General features: G+C 41.1%; 1 protein-coding gene across 3 annotated transcripts in view; it reads right to left on the minus strand.

Moving 5' to 3' along the window:
* The window catches only part of syde2 (synapse defective 1, Rho GTPase, homolog 2 (C. elegans)), a 120126-nt gene that overhangs the window by 76937 nt on the left and 16472 nt on the right, over positions 1-26717 (minus strand). For all 3 annotated transcript variants that reach the window (XM_069939396.1, XM_069939395.1, XM_069939397.1), the window contains exons 3-4: positions 12163-12237; positions 6570-7675 (exon numbers count right to left, since the gene is read on the minus strand). In XM_069939396.1, coding sequence (XP_069795497.1) covers positions 6570-7675; positions 12163-12237 — 1181 coding nt within the window. The remainder of the gene's footprint in view (positions 1-6569; positions 7676-12162; positions 12238-26717) is intronic.

The raw sequence follows: 26717 nt of genomic DNA on the forward strand, positions 1-26717 counted from the left end.
TTTTTCAACTTTTGTTTCTGGAAATTCCAATGGATTGCTAATAAAACCCCTATATTTTAAAAAGAGAGAAAGTGTTTAGCCTGACATTGTGGTATAGGAAAATACTTTTGTCCATTATTAAATATGTAATTGCACACCATTTGAAGTGGCAGGATCAAAGTCAAATGAATCTGTAAAAGGGAGATCATACTGACAAAACTAATGGAATGAGGATACAACCAGAATAGATGGAGAACTAGCAAAAGTTGTGTATTGTACTTTCAAAAAATTGTCCAGAGATTAGTATGCAAAATTAAAATTGGGATCAAGGTGCTGAAATGGGTAAAGCCCTGTATGATAGAGTATATAGAAATGTTTTGGGGAGATAAATTGGGAAACGTTTGTTAGAGTAGGTCACCTGCAAACACTTTAAAACAGATCTTATTTGAAATACTGGAGACATAATGGTTTCTCACACTTTCTTTGCATGAGCTTTGAAGAGTGCTCCAAAGATGTCACTAATGGATTATTGTTTATCAAGGCAACAGATGAAAAAGCAGGCTGGAGCTGCTATTGTCTGCAGGAGAGTTTTGCTGTTGTGAGGGTCATATGGTTTTGCAATCAGAAAGAGTCAAAGAGGCTTTCTCTCAGTCTCAGCGTGAGAGAGCAAGCAAGCGCGAACAAGAGACCGACTCTGACAGTGTCAGCCAGCAGAAGTTGCTGGGACTGAAACAGGACAAGCTAGAAAGCTTTTGGAAGACAGCCTAATATTTCACTTGGAATAAGGGAAACAGAAAGGAATTCTGTGATGACCTGAAAGAAGGAAGTTATCATCTGGAGAACCCTGATGTCACTGAGGTGACTGATGGAAGTCGATCAGTTGAGAATGTCCTGGAACAACACATCTCTCTCTGAAAACTGACAAGAACCTTCATGAGTGGTAACCATTTACCTTTCAATCACCAAAACCTGGTGAACTTTATAAATATAAAATTCTGTGCACAGTATAAGAATTGCCTGTGAACCAAATAACTTTTCTGAACTTACATACACATTACATACACGTGTGCTTAGAATTAGAAGGGGGTTAAGTTAGTTAAAGTAAGTTAATAGAGAGAAGTTAAAGTGTAATTCTGTTTTCATGTTTAAAGATAATTAAAATCAACTTTTGTTTAAGTAACCATTTGTCTTGGTGAATATCTATTGTCGCGGGGTTTTGGGGTCCTCTGGGCTCATAAAACTTGGTTAGTTGACAGAAAACAGCAAGAATAAAAGAATCTTCAGCGGTAAACTATAACAGGGATCAGTGCGGGGTCCCCAGCTAATCACAATATATGTAAATAATTTGAAAGGGGCAACTAAATGTATTCTGTTTGTGGGCAACAATGCTGAATAGAAGGATGAACCTTGGAAGTTGCAGTAAGTGCAGATTAATTTGGACAGATTGAAGGAGCAGGCACATACAGGGCCTTTGATGGTAACGACTGGAAGCGATAAGTTATCTGAATGGTGATAAATTAAAAGGAGAGCAGTGCAACAAGACCAAGGCATTTTTTTTGCTCAGTCTCTGAAAATATACAACACAGGAGAACGATCGAGAGCAGGGAAGTTTTAACAACAGGAGTGTCCCAAGAGGTGTGGGGGAAAAACATTTAATAAAAATGACCTGGATGAAGTAGTAGAGGGAGGGGTCAGTAAATTTGCTGCTGAATCGAAGGTTGGAGGTGTTATGGATAGTGTTGAGGGCTGTCATGGATTGCAACAGGATTTAGACAGGATAAAGGGTTGGACATAAGTGGCAGATGGAATTCAATCCTGCTAAGTGCGAGGTGATGCATTTTGTTAGGACGAATCTGAAAGTGGAGTACATGGCTAATGGTAAGTTACTTAGTGTGGAAGAGGGACTGTGGTTCAAATCCATAGATCTCTTAAGGTCATCAAATAGTCCAGAAAGCCTATGGTGTGGATAGACATGTTTTAAAATTTTTGCACAAGTTCAATATAGAGCACAAAGAGTGAAATATCAAGCGTGGGTTTTATCAGACCATTCACCTTTAATTTTGTCTATTTCATTGGAAGAACAAAAATAGATTACAGATGGAGGTTAAAAACTAATTTGTTGAAGGGAATTTTATGAGGCAACAGATCAAATTTTTTTCTAGATACGAACAAGGATTCAGCTGCAAGTTTGTAATATGGGATTCAATGAAGGTATATTTGAGAGGTCAAATTATACTTCAAAAATAAAGAATATATGAAAGAAGTAACTCAATTCGATAAAGAAATAATGAAATTAGAGAAGGAAATTCAAGTACATAAAGATGAGAAGAGAAAATTGTTAAGAGTTGAAGAAATTAAGACTTAATGCTGTGCGAACTTATAGAGTGGAGAGAGAGAGAGAGATATAATGAGAACACGACAAAAATATTAGGAGTTGGATGAAAGGGCCCATAAAGTTTTACCGTGGTAATTAAAAACAGACAAATTTGTAGAACAATAAATGCTACAAAGAAATTATCAGGACAGATAACATAACATGCAGGAAATTTTAAAGACTTATGCTAAATGTCTGAGTCTGAGATGATAATTAAATTACTGGTATTAGATGAAAAGACTGAGAATTTTTCAAAAAAGGAGTTTGAGACTACAATGTCTCTACAGAATAATAAGGCACCAGGTGAAGACAGTTTCCCACCAGAATTTTATAAAGAGTTTAAGGAGCTATTAATACCTGTATTGATGGAGGTATTATGTCAAATGAAAGAGGCTTATGACCTACCTGAATCTTTTAAAACAGCATTAATAACAGTAATTACAAAAAAAGGAAGATTGTTTACAGCCTTCTTCATTTAGACCTATAACATTATTGAAGACAGACTATAAAATTGTATCAAAATTGTTAGCTAATAGACTAGTTGAATTTTTGCTAAAATTAATAAATTTAGATCAAACTGCTTTTAATAATAGAAAAGCAGCAGATAACAGATAAATTTTTAAGTTTGGTAAACATAATTACAAAATAGGAAGATTCCTGCAGTAGAATTAGATGCAGAAAAAGCATCAAAGAGATTGGAATAGGGTTTTTTAAAATTTGAGACACTTAATGCTTTTGTGATTCCAAGTATTTTTATAAACTGGATAAAGGCATTGTATGATCAACAAAAAGCAAAAGCGATTATGAATAAGCAAATCTTACAACTCTTTTTGCTTGAAAGGTCTTCTAGACAAGGTTGTTCATTATCACCATTTTTGTTTGCATAAGCGATTGAACCAGTGGCAGAAGTAATTAGAACAGATAATGAAATTAAAGGATTTGATGTTCTTTATTATTTGCTGATGTTATAATATATTTAACAAGACCAGAAATATCTTTAAATAAGTTGAATGAGAGATTAAAAGAGTATGGGTTTGTATCGGGTTATAAAGTGAATGTTGATAAAAGTGAAGCAAGGATTACTCTCAATGTAAAAGATTGACAAAATTTAAATGGCAAAATGAAGCAATTCAATAATTAGGAATTAAAATTAGTAGAGATAAAAGTAATTTGTTTAAACTACATTATTTGCCATTGTTAAAAAAAATGGGAAGAGGATTTGAAAAGATGGAAAGATTTACCAATAACCTTAATAGGACGAGTGAATTGTATTAAAATAAATATTTTTCCAAGAATACAATATTTGTTTCAATCATTGCCCATTCAAGTAGCAGAACTTTTCTTTTGAAACTTGAATAATACGTGAATTTCTTTGGAAAGGTAAGATGTCAAGAATTGGTTTAGAAAAGTGGACTATGACTAGCAAACTTTAAGAATGATTTTAAAGCAGTTGAATTGAAGTTTTTGTCGTCCTGTTATCAACAGGATGAAAAACTAGCTTGGATTCAAATAGAAATGAATAAAATTGGTGAAACTGTTCCAGAGTTAATTCTCTATAAATGAAATTGTGAGTCGTTTAAAGGAACTAGAGATTTTTTCGTTTTGAAACATTTTAAACATATGGAGTAGAATTTATATTGAGAGGGGAATTAAAAATGATCAATTCCCAAAAATGTTGTTACAACAAAATCAACCTAGTCCTTTTACTTTGAAGAATAATTCTTTATTTGCTCATTGGCACAGAGAATAAAAGCTTGTTTCTTAGGATCTTTTTTCTTAACTTTTGATCAATTAAAAGATAAAAACAATATACATAATACAATTTTTGCATATTATCAATTAAAAATGTATTTGAAACAGAGACTGGGAGCAGATTTGAGACTCCCTCAACAAAGTCACTTTGAAGATGATAATAAGATACATTTGTTGTTAAGAAATTTATTACTAAATATGCATAGAAAATTACAAGAGACATTAAAGAAAAAAAATTATATACATCAAAAATCCAGTGATCAAAATATGAAAGTGTTACGAATACAGTAAATGTTAGATATCAAATGGTTCAATTTTCTTCATCAATTGTATTAAACTCCACACAAGTTCAATGGACTTGATCCTAATTATTCAAAGAAGTGTTTTCAATGTGCAAAAGAAATAGGGACTTTTTTTGTATTCAGTGTGGTCTTATGAAAAAGTGGAAAGGTTTTGGAATGAACTGAGTTTATTATTACAGCAAATTATGAAGATAAAGATACCAACGCATCCAAGAATATTTTTACTTGGAGATATTTATGAAAAGGATATAAAATTGAAATTGGACAAACACCATGAAAAAATTCTAAGAATTGCAATAGCAACTGCAATGTTTGTGACCTACTCTAACAAACCTTTCCCAATTTATCTCTCAAAAACACATCTATATACTCTGTCACAATTGTCAGAGTACATATAGGACATAGCATACATCCCTTAGATTCTTTTTCCTGCGGGCGAGGCAGAATCACCATTTATTGGTCATACAAAAAAACTTAGCAATGTACATGTGTTTGAAGTTCAAAAGTAAGAGTCCTTAAACGAGTCCCTGCTTGAGTTTATTAAGCAGTCTGATGGTGGAGGAGTAGCAGCTGTTCCTGAATCTGGTGGTGTGGCATCCCCTGCAGATGTTCTTGAGAGTGGGGAAGGTTTTTCCTGTGACGTCCTGGGCTGTGTCCACTACCTTTTGCAGGGCTTTGCATTCAGGGGCATTGGTGACCCCATACCAGACCATGATGCAGCCGATCCACTCACTTTCCATCACATATCTGTAGAAATTTGCCAAGGTTTCCGATGTCATACCCAACCTCCACAAACTCCTAAGGAAGGAGAGGCGCTGACGTATAGTTTTTGCCACGATGCCATTAGTTTATTGGATCCAGGAAAGATTTTCCAAGATAGTGACTCCAAAGAACATAAATTTGCTCACCCTCTCCACCTCTGATCCCCAATGATCATTGTATTATACACCTGATTTTCCCTTCCTGAAGTCAACAATCAGCTCCTTATTTAGGTGACATTGATTCCATCTTCTCTGTTCCAAAGAAAATTCCCAGAACATGCATTCCTCAAGTACAGCTTACACTTCAATTACTGAACAGTGAGCAAGAAGGCACACAGCAAGGTTTCATAAACAGAAATGATATGAATAATTTGTATTTGATAGCATTGGTTAAGAGATGGGTGTACAAGAACTCCTTGGATCTTTGAACAGTACAATGTATTGTTTGTTTCTCCCACAGATAAAATGTGTCACCCAATTACACACCATGGTCCCGACACAGCATACCAGTCTTGATAACATTCACTTATACACACATCTTTCTGACATAAACATTGGAGAATATAAAAAAGATTTAAACCTCAGCATGAACATTGATTTTTCTAATCCTATCTGATTCAACTGTTTCCATCTCTACCTACTCCTGGACATTTTTTCCTCTCCAACTTTGCATTCCCACCCCTCTTACTAATATGAAATTGGAGAAGAAATAGATTATTCACCCATAAAGCCTGCCCTGTCATTCAACTGTGTACTGATCTATTTTCCCACTCAGCCCCACTGCCCTGCTTTCTCACCATAACGTTTGATGTCCTGGCTAATCAAGAACCTATCAATCTCTGCCTTAAATACACCCAATGGCATGGCCTCCCCAACTGCTAGTAGTAACAAATTCCACAGATTCACCAACCACTGGCTGAAGAAATTCCACTGCATCTGTTCTTAGCAGATAACCTTCACTCCTGAAGTTGTGCCCTCAGAAAGAAACAACCTTTTTACATCTATGCTGTCCATGCCTTTCAACATTCAAAATGTTAGAATGAGATCTCTCCACACTCCTAAATTCCAATGAATACAGGCCAAGAGCCATCAAACACTCCTCAATGATAACCCCTTCACCCCCAGAATCATCCTTGTGAACCTCCTCTGAACCCTCTACCTGTTTCTCCCTCTCCCCATCTCCAGTTCCCAAGCCTGCTGTCCTCCCACACCTTCCCCCCGCCCCTCCCTTTATATAATTTCACCTTTTCTATCTTAGTCTTGATAAAGGGTTTCAAATGTGGTCTGACCATTTCTACTCATGGATGCTATCTGAGCTGCTGAGTGCCTCCAGCAATGCTGTTTGATCAAAATTCCAGCTGGTTTTTTAAAAAAAATTAAAACAAAGTGGCTTTGACTTACCTGGCAACCACGTTTTTCAATTTCCACAATACATTTCTGCATCAACAATGGCACCCTCAAGCCAGTATTTTCTTTCTCAACTATTTTTCGTGCCTCAACACCAAACACCATTGGCTCCTGTACTGTATCTGGACTGTCCAATGAGTTTTCCCACTGTTCCATCAATGTTAGTTTGACATAAATGAGCCCTCTGGGTTCAAGTTTTACTGCCAGTTGGTGCATCTTTGAAACCCTGAAGAGCGTGGGAAGTACCACGGTTCCTTGGCAACAAACTCTGTTCCGACGAGGTGTTGGCTCCCAGCTGAAGACGACCAGCTTGAGATGCTGTGCATTCTCCAACTCAATGTTAAACGTGTGGTCCATATCCAAGAATGGGGTTCTGCAGGTTAATAAGGCTGTCCTGGCTTTGTTGACAGAATCCACTTGTATGGCACAGAATACTTCTCTAGAATCGATCCTTGGTGGCTTCAAATCCTCAGCTCCATAAAAGTGTACACTCATGAGTCCTGATATATATTGAGAACATTTGGGCTGATCCACAAAGCTGTAATGTCGAAAAGCATCGATGTCAATCTCCGCACTGTGTGTTTTATGGGAGGTCGAGGCAATGTTCCCCTTTGTAGGCTTCGTTTCACAGGAGTGCTTACCTGATTTAGCTACAAGTTCTGGTGAATCGCCATCACTAAGGTAGCCACCTTTACTGGCAGATTTCGAGCTTCCGGAATTTTTCTTTTTGCAGTTCTGTGATACAACACTTGTATCCAGGTGATAACGACTGATGACATTTCTACTAGCAGCATTAGTCACAATTCCAGGAGATAATGGAGATCCACAGATGCCTTTGGATGATGAATTATTATCATAACAATTGTGGCTCGAAGTCCCTTTCATGCTTAATTTTCTGCTAAGTTCAGGAAGCTTTTTCATTTTCATTGAAATCTTCCTCACATTTCGAGGAGACTTTATCTTTTCTGGAAAGGACCGATTGATTGCGGTCCCCTTTTTCAAAGGATTAGGGCTGGAAGGCGGTGAAAACTCATTGGTCATCGTTGCTCCCATTACTGCCACCGCACAAACAGCATCATTGCAAGGATCCTTGGTGTGTCCTAGAAGACAAATTAAAATCATGTTAAGGCCCAGTCAAACAACATTTCAAATCTGAAATATTTAAACACATCCAAACTATATTTGCAATTGATATAGTATTGGGCATTTCTCACTTTAAAACAAAACAGTCGATTTTATCAGAATTTTTGGCAAGAGGATGAACAGTTTTGTTCGACTGCAATCCTTAATCAATGCTTCAACTTAGAGGTGTCCCAATTGGCTCGTGCACTATGGATTGGGTAGGAAATGCACTCAGAAAATATGGATGTTTCCATCTCTTGTTCATACCAGAATTATGATTTAGAATAGAGCCTACTCAATTTCACAAGAATGGTTTTCTTCCAACAAAAAATAAATGTTGTGAATAATACAATCTATATCTCCTTGATAAATAATGGTAATTCGAGCAAGATTGCAGGGGGGAGAAATTATTATGTTCACCTGACAATACCCTAGTTAGTAAAGAGTCCAGAACATAAGATTGCTCTGCTTGTATTAGCATTGAGAATCTCGAATATCAATTTTGAATCTTGAAGTCAAAGTTGTTCATAATATCAGTTCACAGCACACAAACTATTCATTTCATGTAAATAGCAATAAAACTAGTATTTTGCTCAAGTTGGCAATATACAGTATTTACCCCAATGAGGAACTACATTTGTAAAGAAAGATGAGCTGGTTCTCTATTTTCAGCATGGCAAAGTTTATACAATATAATTTGTCAATATACATTGACGTCCTGTTTTGCGGAAACTGCCAAAATGTTTGGCCTGGAAGTCAGCCTGAAGAAAACTGAGGTCCTCCATCAGCCAGCTCCCCACCATGACTACCAGCCCCCCCACATCTCCATCGGGCACACAAAACTCAAAACGGTCAACCAGTTTACCTATCTCGGTTGCACCATTTCATCGGATGCAAGGATTGACAACGAGATAGAAAACAGACTCGCCAAGACAAATAGCGCCTTTGGAAGACTACACAAAAGAGTCTGGAAAAACAACCAACTGAAAAACCTCACAAAGATTAGCGTATACAGAGCCGTTGTCATACCCACATTCCTGTTCGGCTCCGAATCATGGGTCCTCTACCGGCATCACCTACGGCTCCTAGAACGCTTTCACCAGCGTTGTCTCCGCTCCATCCTCAACATTCATTGGTGCGACTTCATCCCTAACATCAAAGTACTCGAGATGGCAGAGGCCGACAGCATCGAATCCACGCTGCTGAAGATCCAACTGTGCTGGGTAGGTCACGTCTCCAGAATGGAGGGCCATCGCCTTCCCAAGATCGTGTTATATGGCGAGCTCTCCACTGGCCACCGAGACAGAGGTGCACCAAAGAAGAGGTACAAGGACTGCCTAAAGAAATCTCTTGGTGCCTGCCACATTGACCACCGCCAGTGGGCTGATATCGCCTCAAACCGTGCATCTTGGTGCCTCACAGTTCAGCAGGCACCAACCTCCTTCGAAGAAGACCGCAGAGCCCACCTCACTGACAAAAGACAAAGGAGGAAAAACCCAACACCCAACCCCAACCGCTGCAACCGTGTCTGCCTGTCCCGCATCGGACTTGTCAGCCACAAACGAGCCTGCAGCTGACATGGACATTACCCCTCCATAAATCTTCGTCCACGAAGCCAAGCCAAAGAAGAAAAGAATTCAAAAAGGGCAGCAGAGTAAAGCCTGGCACTACAGGCCAGTAATTTGTGATTGGCAAGTTAACAGAGTACGCTGAGGGAAAAGATATAATGCACTGAAATGGTCAAGGGGCGATTAGGGATAATCAGCATGGTTTTGCAAGTGGGATGTCATGTCTCACAAATTTGATCGATGTTTTTGAAAACATAACCAAAAAGGTTGATGAGGGCAGAGTTGATGTTTATAGATTTCAGCATTACGTTTAGATATAGTTCTGTACAGTCGGCTGCTCTGGAAGGTTTGATGACATGGAATCCAAAAGACAGCAGAATGAATAGAATATGGAAGAAAGAGTTATGGTAGAATTTTGTTTTAGACTGGAGGCCCATGTCTAGCATTGAACTTGGTGGCACAATGCCCATTGAGGTTTGTCACTTATAATCAATTACTTAAATGAGAAGTAACATGGCATGATTGGCATGTTTTCAGATGACACTAGTGCAGTGGTTCTCCACCTTTTTCTTTCCACTCACATACCACTTTAAGTAATCCCTAGGCCATGAGTGCTCTGTGATTAGTAAGGGATTGCTTAAGGTGGGATGTGAGTGAGAAGGGCTGGTCGAGAACCATTGCTCTAGACCCCAAAAAAATTGTAATTGGGCCATTTCCTTTGAGTTCTGAAACTGTGCACTTAAAAGCCAATGAGGTACAATTAAAACAGTGATTTCGAACTTTTTCTTTCCACCCGCATCCCACCCTAACCAATCCCTCACTAATCACAGAGCACTTATGGATTAGGGAATATTTAAAGTGGCGTGTGAATGGAAAGGTTGCAAACCACTGCACTAGTGGTTTGATTGCAGATAGTAAAGATAATTACCAAAAACTGTCGCAGGATCTTGATCTGGTGGGCAGAGGAATAGTTGATGGAATTTAATAAAGAAATTTTGTATTTTACTAAGTCTAACAGGGGTAAAACCTACACAGCAAATGGTAGGGATATGGAGAATGTTGTAGAGCAGAGGGATCTAGGAGTACAAGGACATAGTATGTTGAAAGTGGAGTCAGAAGTAGACAGAGTGGTCAAAAGGCTTTTGGCACATTGGCCTTCTTCAGAGTATTGAGCAGAGAGGTTTTGCTGCAGTTACACAAGACAATGGTGAGGCCCCATTTGGAATACATAGTGAATTCAGTTCTTGTCACTGTGCTACGAGAGAGAGAGGGTGCAGAAAAGATTTACGAGGATGTTGCCAGAACACAGGAGCCTGAGCTCTCGGAAGGGGTTGAGCATCCTTGAAGGATGAAGGACAATTTGCAAGGTATACAAAATTACTGAGGATGAACAGACAGCCTTTTGCCCCAAACAGGGGAAATCAGTAACCAGAGGACATGTGTTTAAGGGGAGGGGAGAAAGATGTAATAGGAACCTGAAGTTTTATTTATAAACAGAACGTGGTGCATGTATGGAACAGGCTGCCAGAGGTGGTTAAGGCAGATTCTAGTGAACGTTTAAAAAACTGGACAGATATATGAATAGGATAAGAGGGATATGTTGATCAGTGTGGGAAAGATGGGCTGAAAGGCCTGCTTCCACCCTGTACAACCAAGGAGTTGGCCATTAAGAACATCAATCTTTGAATCAGAGTAAATCTCTGCAATTCTCCATTTCTCTAGCTATGGATTGATTAAGTTTAAATTTTGCATTCAAGTTTATAGGTCACAAAATCCCTTGTATAGTGAGAAGTATTCTTTTGCAAACAGACCAACCAATTATCTCTTGCATTACCTACATCCGTGTAGAGACCACAATTGACAGAGCATTTGATTACAATGAAGCAAAGGCAGAATGAGGGCACTGTTGTGGGGTTCATTCAGGAGCTTTGTGGCTGCAAGAAAGAAACAAATAGCCTTTCGGTACATATTTTCACTCTTAAGCCTTCTTCCCAATGGAAAGGAGTCGTCTCTGGGATACACTGGGTCTTTTTTTAAAACAAGACACCAGAGAAGGAAAGGTTCATTCACTATCTACCTACTGTAGTTTCTTCCTCTCTTGAGCAAAGCAGCTTCCAGACCAGCTGCACTGAATGAAGAACACTTTCAGTAGTAGACCTGCATTTTCTGAGAAACATGGGGGACATGCTCAACTTCTTTTTTTCTATGAAGCAGTAGTGCCCTTTCTCAGTTCTATTAATTTTCACTCATCCCGGGTCAGTTCATTGGGGATATTTATTCTTGAATTGAAGCCGCCTACTTTTGACTTCAGTGGTATTCATGTGGACAGGACTGTGGATTGCACACCTTCTTCTGAAGTTAATTCAATAAATTAAAGATTAGACTATTCTATCTAATTTGGTAGAACAGGCCTCCTTCTGCTACTATTTGTTTTGACCCAACAGAACTGTGCAAATTTATGACTTTAGAACAGACAACAAGGATTTCTCAGAATGCCTTTGATCACTACACTACAGGAGAACACGTGATTAAGCCAGAGAGGGTGCAAACGATTCACAAGGATGTCTGGATTGAAAGGTTGGAGTTTTGGGAAGAAATTGGATGACTGGGTTTGTTTTGCCTTGAGTAAAACAGGCTGAGAGGTAGTTACCAAATTGAGACCTGACTACTTTTTGTTTTAAGAATTGAATTAGTAGTCACAAACTACTATTTACATGAGCAAAATTATCAAGATTTTTTTTAAAAGCATGGAAAAAGGTGAGTATTTTCATATTTTTAAGAAATATCAGGAAAGAAATACAAGTTCACGTCACCTAGAAGAAATACTAGAAAGCTTGATGCATTAATAATTTAATAAAATCATGGCACACCATACTTCTGGCCTCATTTCTACTTACTTGATCCCCAAATCTCTGGATTTTCTTCGATCCTAAAAGTTTCCTGTTCTTGGATAGTCTTCAGACTCCATACAACTATTTGCAAAGATGCAAAGATGCAAAGATGATATTGGTGGACCAAATGCAAACACACAAAGTAAAGAGTGCCGAGTCGCCACTCTACAATGTTAATATGGAAATTTGATTTAGAACCAATTCTCAGGCACCACATACCCATGCATGACACAGAAGGAAGTTTTAAGGAAATGTCAAACCCAACATCCTCAAGGCACAATACACAAATCAGCAGGAGGAACTCAGCGGGTCAAGCAGCAGTGGGAGAAAAATTGTCAATGTTGCAGGAAGGAAACCTGCAAAGTGCACCTAGCCAAATGCCTTCAACCAACTTGACGCTTAATGTACGTGGCAGAATCTACAGTACTCCAAAATAAAATGCAGCTGTGTTCAGGAGATATGGAAGCACAAACAATTTTCCACAAACCCACAGAGCTGAAGTTTTATCCAAGCAGATTAAAGCTAACCCATTATAGAATTTTTTCAGACTAATTTTCTAATTAAGTGTTGGCTGGTAGTTAATACAGGACAGGAATTCCTTGTATGCACTCAAAGACTAAATTAGTCAGAAATTTTCATGTGCCAAGTATCAACTCCTGGAAACATGGAACCTTTATTAGTAACACATTTATAACTGGCCATATTGCAGAAAATAACCAGTGTTTTGAAATTGTGACTGGCAAAGAGTTAAGGCCAACAGATGAAATATTCAAATTCATCTGGTAACGATTATAGAAAAATGCATTGATAATTTGAGACCCATTTAACAAGATTACCTTATTAGACAAGAATAATCTCTGCTGTTATTTTCCCAACCCCATGTACTGTTTCACATATTTATATGGATATGCTATTTATCTTGCAGACGGTTGAACAGCAACAGACAAGTCAATCATATTTGCCAGGCAGGTCAGGCCAGCCATGAGGCCAAAGGCCCTGTACTGTGTTGTAGGGTGAGGTACAGCAAATCCAACATTCCAGAACCAAATTATTTTCAGGCTCACTATACCTGAATGCTTAGCCACGTGTGTGGAGTCAAGATTCAAAGTCTCAATATCCCAAATGGCTATATTTTACATTCCCAGATTCAAGAGTAGTGGGAAGATGGAATTTTAAAAATGCTTCGTTTCCGTTTGATCACTGCTCAAAATCATTTCCACATGATAGTCAAGTTCTCAGCATGGCTGTTTTGCTTCAACTTGGAGATACAACTTGCTATCTGAAATCAGATAGCATGTCACCCAGCAAACTCTCCAGTCCATCTGTCACATTAAATCCTTCCAAATGACAGAATGGCTGAAGGTGGTAACAAACAGTCAGGTCCAGAAGCTCCAACCTCCCAACCATTGCAGGCATCTATGGGAGGCCTTGTGTCAGAAAGCAGCAAACGTGATAAAGGATCCCAATCACCCTGGTCACAACCTCTTCACTGCTACCTTCAAGGAAAAGGTACAGAAGCCTGAAGACCAGCACCTCTAGTTTCAAGAAGAGTTTCTTTCCAATGGCTATCGGCTTCTCAAACCTCCCAGTGGACTGCTCAGACACCCCGAAAAGGACGGTCTGCACTATTCTAATGCCATCTTTTTTCTTTAAACACGATAACCAAATATTTATCTTTTGTATTTTTAATTTAATGTATACAGATATTTATTTTAACTACCCTTTTGGCTGTAACAAGAAAGAATTCTGGTGCATATGTAGAATATTAAACTCAGACAGATTTAGCATTCTTTATACTAAAGAGTTTAAATGTAATTACAATGAAGTACATTCAAATAATGAACAGTGCACAAACATTTCAAAACTGCAGCCAATTTGAGGAACATTGACATTCTATACCTCGACAGAACTGAGCCCATGAGTTTGATGGCCACAGCTACAAAATGTTTTCATACGATTGAAAGACTTATTTATAAATAAAATTAATCTAAGAGATACCCAATTTCGAAAGCCTTAAACCTATTTTATTTAACTCTGAAAACAGATGTGCCATTTAAAGACATTTGGGCAACTTTCTCTTACATAAATTAGGTTTAAATAATTTGCTCGAATGCAAAATTTATGAATATTTATACCTAAATAAATATGCATGCTTCAACCCAAGTGAACTGCAGCAGAATCTAATATTCAAATTTTTCCCTCACGATGGCACAATACAAGCACAAGGGGAGGGAAGGTTATTGGTTTGGAGAAGAGGCAGGAAAGTGGAAAAATTCAAGGAACAAGTAGTGAGGGCAGCACTGTTAGCACAGTGCCAGCGATCTGGGTTATATCTCCACTCTGTAAAGGGTTTGTATGTTTTCCCAGTGTTTGCATGGGTTTCCTCTCTCTGCTCAAAAATGTACCAGGGTTGTAGGTCATTTGGGTGTAATTGGACAGCATGTACTCGTGGGCCGAAAGGGCCTGTTACTGTGTTGTATGTCTAATTTTTTTTTAAATACAATGCAATCACCAAAACTTAAAAAGGTTTAAAATATTGTGTTCAGTTCTGTCACCTCATTGCAGGAAGGATGTGGAGGCTATGGAGAAGGTGCAGAGGAGATTCACCAGTTTGTTGCCTGGGTCAGAAAATCAAGTCTTATAAGGCAAGGTCAGCAAGATCTTTTCTCTTTGGAGTGTGGAAGGATGTGAGGAAACTTAGAGGTCTACAAAATTCTGGAAGGCATAAATAGGGTGGACTGCCAGCACTTTTATCCCCAGGGCTGGAGCATCAAACACCAGAGGACGTATGTACAAAATGAAGAGAGGAAAGATTAGGAGAGACATCAGGATTAATTTTTTTTTTTGTTTTGCAAAGTGTTGCCGGTGTTTGGAATGCATTGGCTGGGGTAGTGGTGGAGGCTGATACATTAGGGGCATTTAAGAGTCTCTTAGACAGGCATATGGAAGAAAAATAGAGGATTACGAGTGGGGGGGGGGGGTTAATTTTAGGACTATATAGGTCAGCATTACATTGAGGGCCAAAGGCCCTGTACTGTGTTGTAGGGTGAGGTACAGCAAATCCAACATTCATAACAAATGTAACCAAACACAAATAGGAGAAGATCATTTAGTTCCTCGTGGCTGCTCTGCTATCAAGGTCATAGCTGATCTTTCATCTCTTCCACCACTTTGTTGCAAGATCTAATTCCCTGATCTCTGTATCAAATACACTCAGCAACTGAGCTCCTGCAAGAATCTTTAGCAGATTCGAAACATTAACTATCCTCTTACAGAATAAATCTCTCCACATCATGTGATGAACCTATCATTTTGACAATCCAAACAGGGGAAACATCAACACCACAGTTAAACCAGAGCCCTGCAAGTCACTTTGTACATTTTAATTAGATCACCTCACTCCAAATTCAAGAGCACGTCCAATTGCTCTCTGCACAAAACAAAACGCCCTCTCAGGATTCAATCCAGTGAAGGTTTGTGCAGGTATATCCTTCCTTGGGTTCAGAGGCCAGTCCAGTACAAAATATTTCAGACATAATCAATCATAATAAATGGAGCAAGACATTTCTACTCCTGTATTTCTTCAGAATGGTCCTTGAACTATTCCTAAATCCACACTGGTATGACTACTGCCATCGATCCATGTACGCTTGTTTAGAGACATTCAAAAGTCTAAACATACTTCAAACAGTTCACCTTTACCCATTTGTCCACTAACTCAAATACCGTAACATTTTTTTTAAACCTATCTGAAAAATTTATTGATTCTTCTCAAACTAACTTTTCAAGTACCTATTATCACTTGAGTGGATTCTAGGATTTTCCCCATGACATTGATTTTTTAAAATATATATAATGGGTCCCAGATTCAATCGTCGTCATACCCTCCTGGTCAGATTTCCAAAACTACCCTTTGTCTCCCATCATCATAAAAATTATGGATTCCATGAGAGAGCTTGCCTTGCATTCCATGAGTATTCACTTCCTTGAGAAGTCTACCATTCAAACTTTGTTAAATGGCCAAATCCATATAGATGGCATTGACCAACCTGGCTTGAACCATAGTACACAGCTCAGAAAACAGGCTCTTCTTGTCTGTGCCCAACTATTATTCTACCTCGTCCCTCTGACCTTCACCCAATCCATATCCCTATTTATGTGTCCAAATTTTTCTTAAAAGTCTAAGTTGAACCCGCAATAATCACTTCAGCTGGTAGCTTATTCCACACTCCCACCACTGTGTTAAGAAATGCCCCCAGTGTTCCCCCAAACATTTCCCCTTTCACCCTTAACTCACTGAATCTAAAACACTATAGCACAGTACAGGATGGTTGGCCCTCAATGTTTTGCCTACCCATATATTCCTTTAAAAAAAAGGACTAAGCTCTCCCTACCTCATAACCCACCATTTTTCCTCCATCCATGTGCCTGTCTAAGAGTCTTAATTATCCATCATGTTTCAGCCTCCACTACCATCCCTGGAAAGGTATTCCAGGCATCCATAACTCTTTTTTTTAAAAATTACCCCGGTGTCTCCCCAAAATTTCCCTCCCTTCACTTTGTACACATGTCCTCTGGAATTTGCTATCCCTGCCCTGGGAAACAGGTGCAGGCTCTCCACCTGATCTATACCTCTCATAATTTTGTAGACTTCTATCAAGTCTCTTCTCATCCTTCTACACTTTAAAGAGAAAAGTCCCAGCTCTGCTAACCTTGCCTCATAAGACTTGTTTTCCAATCCAGGTAAATCTCTTCTGAACCCTCTCCATAGCTTCCACATCCTTCCTAAATTGAGGTGACCAGAACTGAACATAATATTCTAAGTGTGGTCTTACCAGAGATTTGTAGAGTTGCAACATGACTCCTCTACTCCTGAACTCAAATCCCCCTATTAATGAAGCCCAGCATCCCATAGGCCTTCTACCATTTTTATGCCCAACTCTGCATCCTGTCTATGTCCTCTTGTAACCTTCAACATCCTTCAGCCCCATCAACAACTTCTTCAACCTTCGTGTCATCCGCAAACTTACTGACCCATCCTTCGACTCTTCATCCAGGTAATTTATATATTTAAAAAATCAAAGGCCAGGGGTCCCAAAAAAGATCCTTGTGACATTCCACCAGTCACCGACCTCCAGGCAGAATACTTTCCTTCCATTACTACTCTCCGCAAGCCAATCTTTTATCCACACAGCCAAGGTTCCACTGATCCTATGCCTCATGACTTTCTGGATGAGTCTTTCATGGGGGACCTTGTCAAATGCCTTATTAAAATCCAAGTATTCCACATCTACTGCCCTACATTCATCAATTTCTTTGGTTACCGTCTCAAAAAACACTATTAGGCCCATGAGGCACAACCTGCATTATCCTTGAGAAGACTGTACTTCGCAAAATGCTAATAGACCCCATCTTTAAGGATCCTCTCCATTAATTTGCACACCACTGACATAAAACTGCACCTCCCCTGCAGTCAAAGGGAACTCAAAGCTCGCTCTTCTCACATTTCCCACAGCAACTGAGGGTATATTACATCGGGTCCAGGAGACTTATCAATCTTGATGTTTTTAAGATGATCCAACACTTCCTGTTCCTTAATCTCCACATTGTCTAACACAAACCTATTCTATTCTGACCTCACCATGATTAAGGTCCTTTTCTCCTGTGAATACTGAAGCAAAGTATTCATTTAGGAGCTCCTCAACCTCCTCCTCTAGCCATATGTTGCCTCCTTTATCCTTGAGCTGCCCCACTTTCATTCTTATCATCCTTTTGTTCTACACGTACACATGGAACACCCTGGAGTTCTCCTTAATCCTACATGCCAAGGCCTTTACAGCCCCCCTTCAAGATTTCCCAAGTCTTTCAAGCTCCTTCCTGGCTGCCATATACTTCTCATGAGCCCTTACTGCTTCCTATATCTAACATGCTTCCTTCTTCCTTTGAGTAGTTGCCTCATCCATTTCCGTCAGCCGCAATTCCATTTCCGTCAGCCGCAATTCCATTTCCGTCAGCCGCAATTCCATTTCCGTCAGCCGCAATTCCATTTCCGTCAGCCGCAATTCCATTTCCGTCAGCCGCAATTCCATTTCCGTCAGCCGCAATTCCATTTCCGTCAGCCGCAATTCCATTTCCGTCAGCCGCAATTCCATTTCCGTCAGCCGCAATTCCATTTCCGTCAGCCGCAATTCCATTTCCGTCAGCCGCAATTCCATTTCCGTCAGCCGCAATTCCATTTCCGTCAGCCGCAATTCCATTTCCGTCAGCCGCAATTCCATTTCCGTCAGCCGCAATTCCATTTCCGTCAGCCGCAATTCCATTTCCGTCAGCCGCAATTCCATTTCCGTCAGCCGCAATTCCATTTCCGTCAGCCGCAATTCCATTTCCGTCAGCCGCAATTCCATTTCCGTCAGCCGCAATTCCATTTCCGTCAGCCGCAATTCCATTTCCGTCAGCCGCAATTCCATTTCCGTCAGCCGCAATTCCATTTCCGTCAGCCGCAATTCCATTTCCGTCAGCCGCAATTCCATTTCCGTCAGCCGCAATTCCATTTCCGTCAGCCGCAATTCCATTTCCGTCAGCCGCAATTCCATTTCCGTCAGCCGCAATTCCATTTCCGACAGCCGCAATTCCATTTCCGACAGCCGCAATTCCATTTCCGACAGCCGCAATTCCATTTCCGACAGCCGCAATTCCATTTCCGTCAGCCGCAATTCCATTTCCGTCAGCCGCAATTCCATTTCCGTCAGCCGCAATTCCATTTCCGTCAGCCGCAATTCCATTTCCGTCAGCCGCAATTCCATTTCCGTCAGCCGCAATTCCATTTCCGTCAGCCGCAATTCCATTTCCGTCAGCCGCAATTCCATTTCCGTCAGCCGCAATTCCATTTCCGTCAGCCGCAATTCCATTTCCGTCAGCCGCAATTCCATTTCCGTCAGCCGCAATTCCATTTCCGTCAGCCGCAATTCCATTTCCGTCAGCCGCAATTCCATTTCCGTCAGCCGCAATTCCATTTCCGTCAGCCGCAATTCCATTTCCGTCAGCCGCAATTCCATTTCCGTCAGCCGCAATTCCATTTCCGTCAGCCGCAATTCCATTTCCGTCAGCCGCAATTCCATTTCCGTCAGCCGCAATTCCATTTCCGTCAGCCGCAATTCCATTTCCGTCAGCCGCAATTCCATTTCCGTCAGCCGCAATTCCATTTCCGTCAGCCGCAATTCCATTTCCGTCAGCCGCAATTCCATTTCCGTCAGCCGCAATTCCATTTCCGTCAGCCGCAATTCCATTTCCGTCAGCCGCAATTCCATTTCCGTCAGCCGCAATTCCATTTCCGTCAGCCGCAATTCCATTTCCGTCAGCCGCAATTCCATTTCCGTCAGCCGCAATTCCATTTCCGTCAGCCGCAATTCCATTTCCGTCAGCCGCAATTCCATTTTCATACCATCCTTTACTTGTCCCAGGAGGACAAACTTATCTTGAACCCTGCACATGGTCCCTGAACTTCCTCCACATTACTTCTGTGTTTTCACCCTTAAACATCTGTTTCCAATTTATTTTCGCTAGTTCCTTTCCACGTCTGTTTTTATTCTTTTCCATAACTATGCAGAAGCTGACGGTGTTGTGGTCACTCTCACCAAAATGCTCCCCCACCTGACTATCTTCATTACCTAGAACTAGATCCAGTCTGGCCTCTCCTCTCTTCAGCCGGTCCACATGCTCTGTCAGGAATCCTTCTTGAACATACCTGACAAATTCAGCCCCATCTATCCCTCTTGCAATAAGGAGGTGCCAGCCAATATTAGGAAAGTTGTAATCATAATTACAACCTTGTATTTCTTACAGCATTCCAAAATCTGATTGCTTTTCTGCTCCTCGGTGTCCCAAGGGTTATTTGGGGGCCTATAGACTACTCCCAGATGTAGAGTTCTTTGAAGCAAGGCTGTGTTCTCGCACCAACCCTCTTTTCAATCTTCTTCAGCATGATGCTGAACCAAGCCATGAAAGACCTCAACAATGAAGACGCTGTTTACATCCGGTACCGCACGGATGGCAGTCTCTTCAATCTGAGGCGCCTGCAAGCTCACACCAAGACACAAGAGAAACTTGTCCGTGAACTACACTTTGCAGACGTTGCCGCTTTAGTTGCCCATTCAGAGCCAGCTCTTCAGCGCTTGACGTCCTGTTTTGCGGAAACTGCCAAAATGTTTGGCCTGGAAGTCAGCCTGAAGAAAACTGAGGTCCTCCATCAGCCAGCTCCCCACCATGACTACCAGCCCTCCCACATCTCCATCGGGCACACAAAACGGTCAACCAGTTTACCTATCTCGGCTGCACGGATGCAAGGATCGACAACGAGATAGACAACAGACTCGCCAAGGCAAATAGCGCCTTTGGAAGACTACACAAAAGAGTCTGGAAAAACAACCAACTGAAAAACCTCACAAAGATAAGCGTATACAGAGCCGTTGTCATACCCACACTCCTGTTCGGCTCCGAATCATGGGTCCTCTACCGGCATCACCTACGGCTCCTAGAACGCTTCCACCAGCGTCGTCTCCGCTCCATCCTCAACATTCATTGGAGCGCTTTCATCCCTAACGTCGAAGTACTCGAGATGGCAGAGGTCGACAGCATCGAGTCCACGCTGCTGAAGATCCAGCTGCGCTGGGTGGGTCACGTCTCCAGAATGGAGGACCATCGCCTTCCCAAGATCGTGTTATATGGCGAGCTCTCCACTGGCCACCGTGACAGAGGTGCACCAAAGAAAAGGTACAAGGACTGCCTAAAGAAATCTCTTGGTGCCTGCCACATTGACCACCGCCAGTGGGCTGATATCGCCTCAAACCGTGCATCTTGGCGCCTCACAGTTCGGCGGGCAGCAACCTCCTTTGAAGAAGACCGCAGAGCCCACCTCACTGACAAAAGGCAAAGGAGGAAAAACCCAACACCCAACCCCAACCAACCAATTTTCCCCTGCAACCGCTGCAACTGTGTCTGCCTGTCCCGCATCGGACTTGTAAGCCACAAACGAGCCTGCAGCTGACGTGGACATTTACCCCCTCCATAAATCTTCGTCCGCGAAGCCAAGCCAAAGAAAGAAAGACGACTCCCAGCACAGTGAAAGCTCCCTATTTCTGACTTCCACCCACAATGACCCAGTGGACACTTCCTCTGCACTTCTTGTCTATAGCCATGATACTATCTCTGACCAGTAATGCTACTCCCCTCCCCCACCCTATCCCTTTTAAGAAACCCAAACCCTGGTACCTGCATTAGCCAATCCTGCCCTTCCTCCAGCGAAGTTTCAGTAACAGCCACAACATCGTAGATCCACATACTGATCCACGCTCTAAGTTCACCCCCTTTATTCCTAATACTCCTAGCATTGAAATAAACACATTTCAACGCCTCTAACTGGCTACATTTATGTTTTCTCCCCTGCCTGTCCTTCCTCACCAACTCAGAGCACATAGCAGCATGCATTTGACCTTCTGCTCCAATCTCTGCACTCATATTCTGATTCCCATCCCCCTGCCAAACTAGTTTAAACCCTCCCCAACAGCTCTAGCAAACCTGCCCACTAGGATATTGCTCACTTTCCAGTTCAATTGCAGCCTGCCCTCACCCAACTTCAATGGGAAAAATCACTTTTAGTAACCATCTCCCAACAACCAAGCCAGGATTTCTCCAACACCGTCATCCTGACCACCCCTGATCAGCCAGTCTTTTCAAATATGCATAAAACCCATTCCTGGAGATGTTTTTGGCAATTGGCCCTTTTGCCCAAACCACACCCACCCCCCCCCCCCCACTGCGTCTATATACCTACTTACCTGAATGCACCCAGACCACCTCCAAGGCACCGATGCCAACCCTCCTCAGGGAAGGCTAGTCAGCAGAGTGCTGGACTCAGCCAATGCACCTGAATTTGCAGCCGCTGTAAGCAGTGATGTCACAGTGACATCATCAGCCAGAGACGCAGAAACATCACAGACAAGATGTGCTGGGACCTCAACTCAATTAACATCTTGGGATACCCGTGGCCACATAAATGAAGACATGCAGTGAGTTCACCAAACTGGGTACACACTGGTCTCCACGCTGCATGCCCCTGTGCAACATGGGACCTTCAATTGTTACTCCTCACCCAATGTCAGCAGCTGTGGTGCGTTTCAATGATGTCACATCAACAGGCAGAGCTACGGCTCCAGTCGGCCATCCTCCATGGCCCCCAGAGGATGCTACACGGTGCCTCTACCCTTTGTCACATCAACAGGCAGAGCTACGGCTCCAGTCGGCCATCCTCCATGGCCCCCAGAGGATGCTACACGGTGCCTCTACCCTTTGTCACATCAACAGGCAGAGCTACGGCTCCAGTCGGCCATCCTCCATGGCCCCCAGAGGATGCTACACGGTGCCTCTACCCTTTGTCACATCAACAGGCAGAGCTACGGCTCCAATCGGCCATCCTCCATGGCCCCCAGAGGATGCTACATGGTGTCTCTGCCCTTTCAGTTGGGTCATGTAACACTGGAGCAGCCTGTCAGGGCTGCTACCTGAAAGGTGAGTGTGTACTTTTCAATCAGTTTCAGTGACCGGCCTCAAGGGGAAGGGTTCACCTGAAAGGGTCTAATAACTTCGCCGTCACTGATGCAATACTCATCAGCCTGTACTTAACTGATTTATCCCTAATGCCCTTCTCAAATGGCTAATAAAGATGTAGAAATTGTGACCCAGCTGACTCCTCTCTTGGTTCCCACCATAATCTGTCATTGATCTCATTTGGCCCCGAAGATTTATCAATCCTTATGTCTCCCATCATGAACTCCTCCCTGAAACTCACCATCTTCTATGCCCTCCTCACTGGTATTTACAAATAGGAACAATTTAAAAAGATGCCAACATCAACTGGCTCCACACAAACTACCCCTCTGGTCCCCAAGTGTACCATGCTTTTCCAGGCTTCTCTCTCGCATGATATACTTCTAGAATGTAGAGATTCTCCTTAATCTTATTTAGCAAGGCTATTACATGCCCCCAATCTCAAATTTTCTCCTACGCCCTTCATCACTCCAGAAATCTACTCTATTCCAGTTGTCTCAACTTGCAACAGGCTTTGTTTTCCTCATTCAATAACCTTCATTACCCAAAGTTCCCTAAATCTTTGCCTTTACATGGCTCTGAACCCCACCTCTCTGCAAAGGCTCTCAGGTGTTATTTATCCACAAGCTCCTGCTTCAGTCTACTTTTGCTAGGTCCCTTTATGCTATGAAATCATTGTCCAATTCAAAACCCCAATACAAAGTCTCAAACCAAAAAAACCTTGACCACCAAGCACTGGATCTCCAACGATTTGTTTCTTGTGTCACTCTTGCCTTCTTTAATCAGGGCACAAAGTACAAAAAAATTTGGATGTAGGTTGTGGCTTGCATAAAATTTTGTTTGGTCACAATGACATATTTAATCTTGTCACCACACTATGGAAGCTTTGGAGAGAATCCAAAAGAAATTCACCATCTAGTCACCTGCAACAGTGTATTAGCTACAAGAAGAGATTGGACAAGTTTGCATTCTTTCCTCTGGAGAATAAGTGGCACCCTAATCGAAATGTATAAAATTATGATAGGCTGGATAGCCTTTCTCCCTCTCCCAACCACAACCCTTTCCCAACTCCAGAAATGACAAACACTAAAACAAAATTAAACGACAAATGCTACAGAGTTTTATTCTTTTTAAACAAGCCCGGAGAGCTTGAACACTGCCAGGAGGGGAAGAAACAGACAATAATAATGTTTAAGAGGTATCTAGACAGGGGGCTAGAGGGACATTGACTACATGCAAGTCGATGGGATTAGTTAGATTGACATAGCATGGAGACAAGTGGCTGAAAGTCCCATTCCTGTGTTGATGGGTTATGCTCTGCATTTAACCTTCCAAGTTTGTAACAACGTTGTATACTTCAATTAGATCACCCCTCATTCATCCAAACTTGAGAGCATGTTTGCTTAACCTCCCCTTGTAAAGCTAGTTCCTCATGGGATCATTGCTTAAGGGGTTTGACAATTGAAGCCTATAAAACCTTCATTACAGATACAAGTAACATATTGCAAATAGTTAATTAAAATAGACATGAAGCAAACAGCATTCCCTACAATTCAATTATATTGTTGCTGGCCTACATTTCATCTCCACGAATCTGCCACAACTGCAGACCACTTCATACAAGGAATTTGAATAATTCACTATCCAACCACTTGCAATAAAAAGAATAGCTTGAAACTGCCTCATCTCTGATCCTTCTCAAACACTGGCTGCATGTGTGCCTGGAATTGGAATGAAGAGATGAGCCCACACATCTCCTTGCCCTAAATAGCCTATTTAACCTTGGTTACTCAACTGATTTCATTGGGGTGCCTACAGTTTTAAAATTCAACTGAATATTTAGATAAGGATTTCATCAGACTCTGGAGAACAAGTTTTAATAAACCATGTATTGCTGCTGTGCCTCATGGCAGTGAAAGGTAGGCAAAGAGCAATAACAGCTCAAAGCCTTTCCAACAATTAAATATATTGTGGCTGACCGATAGCTCACCTCCAACAAACTGCCACAACTGAAGATCCCTTATTACAAGGAGCTTCCAACCATTTGCAAAATAAATTGGTTTGACATTTGACTGACCAGGTACTCACTCCTTTCCACTAAATGGATTTTCCCCATCCCTCCGTTGTCAATGAGAAAGTTACTCTCATTCCAGAAAATCAGTAATCTTAAATACCTCCATTAGATCATATCTTAAAACTTCTCTGATTTTGTAGGTTTACAGCACCTGTCAAATGAATACAGTAACTTGCCCCATTATTTTGAAAACTATGACTGTGCACACTCCAAGTGATGCTCCTGTCCTTGGAGATTCAATGGAGTTCATTAAATAAATCAAATTTAGCTCAAATCAAAACTAAATATTTCACTGAGCTGGTTTAAGATGTTTGCTCAACTTTTCTCAATTTAAGCAATTATGGACAAATTCCCCATAGCTCCAAATATGCATCCAGTCCCCATAAAGTTTGTAATTTCCACCAATAACAAAATGTACTTCTCCAAGTCAACCCTTTTCCACAACACCACATAGACTGGGATCATGAAGAAAAAGAACAGGTTTGTATACAAACTTCAAAAGGCAGCCATTATAGGTGCCAGCCTTGGCTCAGTTGACAGAAAGTTCACCTCATTGGATGAGGGATCAAGTCCAAAGTGCTGCTATGATTAACACATCATTTTAATAAAAACATTAACCTGGGACATTGTTCACTTATGGTCAAAGAATTCACAATTCTAACATTTAAAACTGATTGACTTACTACCAGTTGTACATTAGCTATCAAATTTGCTAAACATTCAATACATCATAACCAAAGATGAATATCAATACAAATTCAGGCTTAAATGCAAGTCACTTTCTCAAGATGAGGGAAATTTTTAAAAAACCTACTCAAGGTGAAAGCTAGAATCTCCATTTTTTTTTTTAAATTAGTTTCTTTGACCTTGTATTTTTAAACTTCTGATGTTAAAGCAAACTTAACTTACCGATGATAGAGCAAATTTAACCCCAAGGAACTACTTAGATGACATGGAAATTTGTGTTGCAAATGAAAGTGGTGGCCCAAGGATACAGTGGGACAGATCAGCTGGAATATGGTGCAGAGTGTGGCAGATGGGATTTAATACAGACAAGTGTAAGTCAAAGTATTTTGGGAAGTCAATTCTGGTAGGACAGAATAAATTGTCAAGAACCTGAGGAGCCCTTTTATATGTGGCAGCAAGTCCATATTTGATGAAAAGTAACGAATGGGTGTAGAGGACAGCAATGGCAGCATTAGGTAGGCTGGCTTTCAAAGTCAAAGTTGGCCATGACTTGGGATGTCATGTGGCAGCTGTACAAAACAACAGTTAGAAATTGGAAGAGTATATTGTTCTGATCACTGCCTTATGGGAAGGACATGCCAGCAATAGAGAGTGCAGAAGAGGCTCACCAGGACTCTGTCTGGAATAGTTCTTGGATAGGCTGGGTTTATTCTCATTGAAACAGAGGCTGAGGGGTGACATTAAGGATTATGAAAGACATTTGGGATGGAGTCAGTCCTCTACCTGAGAGGGGAGGAATTTGAAGGCAAACATAAACACAGCTTAGGGTCATTGGTATTTGGACCAAGCTGCTGGAGGGAGATGGTAGAGTGGAAATAATTACAACTTTTAGAATGCATGTGAACAGGTATTTAAGGATTAAATGATTAAATGAAGCCTAATACAGCTAAATGGAGTTAGCATAGATAGACATTATGTTGACATGAATGTACACATTGAACATATCTGGGCTATGTATAATCACTGACAACACCAAAAGATCTAGACAAGACATATATTAGTATTTACTTCGAGTGGACTAGAATATAACGGCCAAGATGTATAAAAGTAAAGTGCAAAAGAGACAAAGATTTTAAAAGCACAACGAGTTCAAGGGCACTTTATCCAAATGCCCATAGTATTCAAAAACAAGGTCAAG

This window comes from Narcine bancroftii, chromosome 5 (genome assembly GCF_036971445.1).
Source record: "Narcine bancroftii isolate sNarBan1 chromosome 5, sNarBan1.hap1, whole genome shotgun sequence".
In the NCBI taxonomy this organism is placed as follows: Eukaryota; Metazoa; Chordata; class Chondrichthyes; order Torpediniformes; family Narcinidae; genus Narcine; species Narcine bancroftii.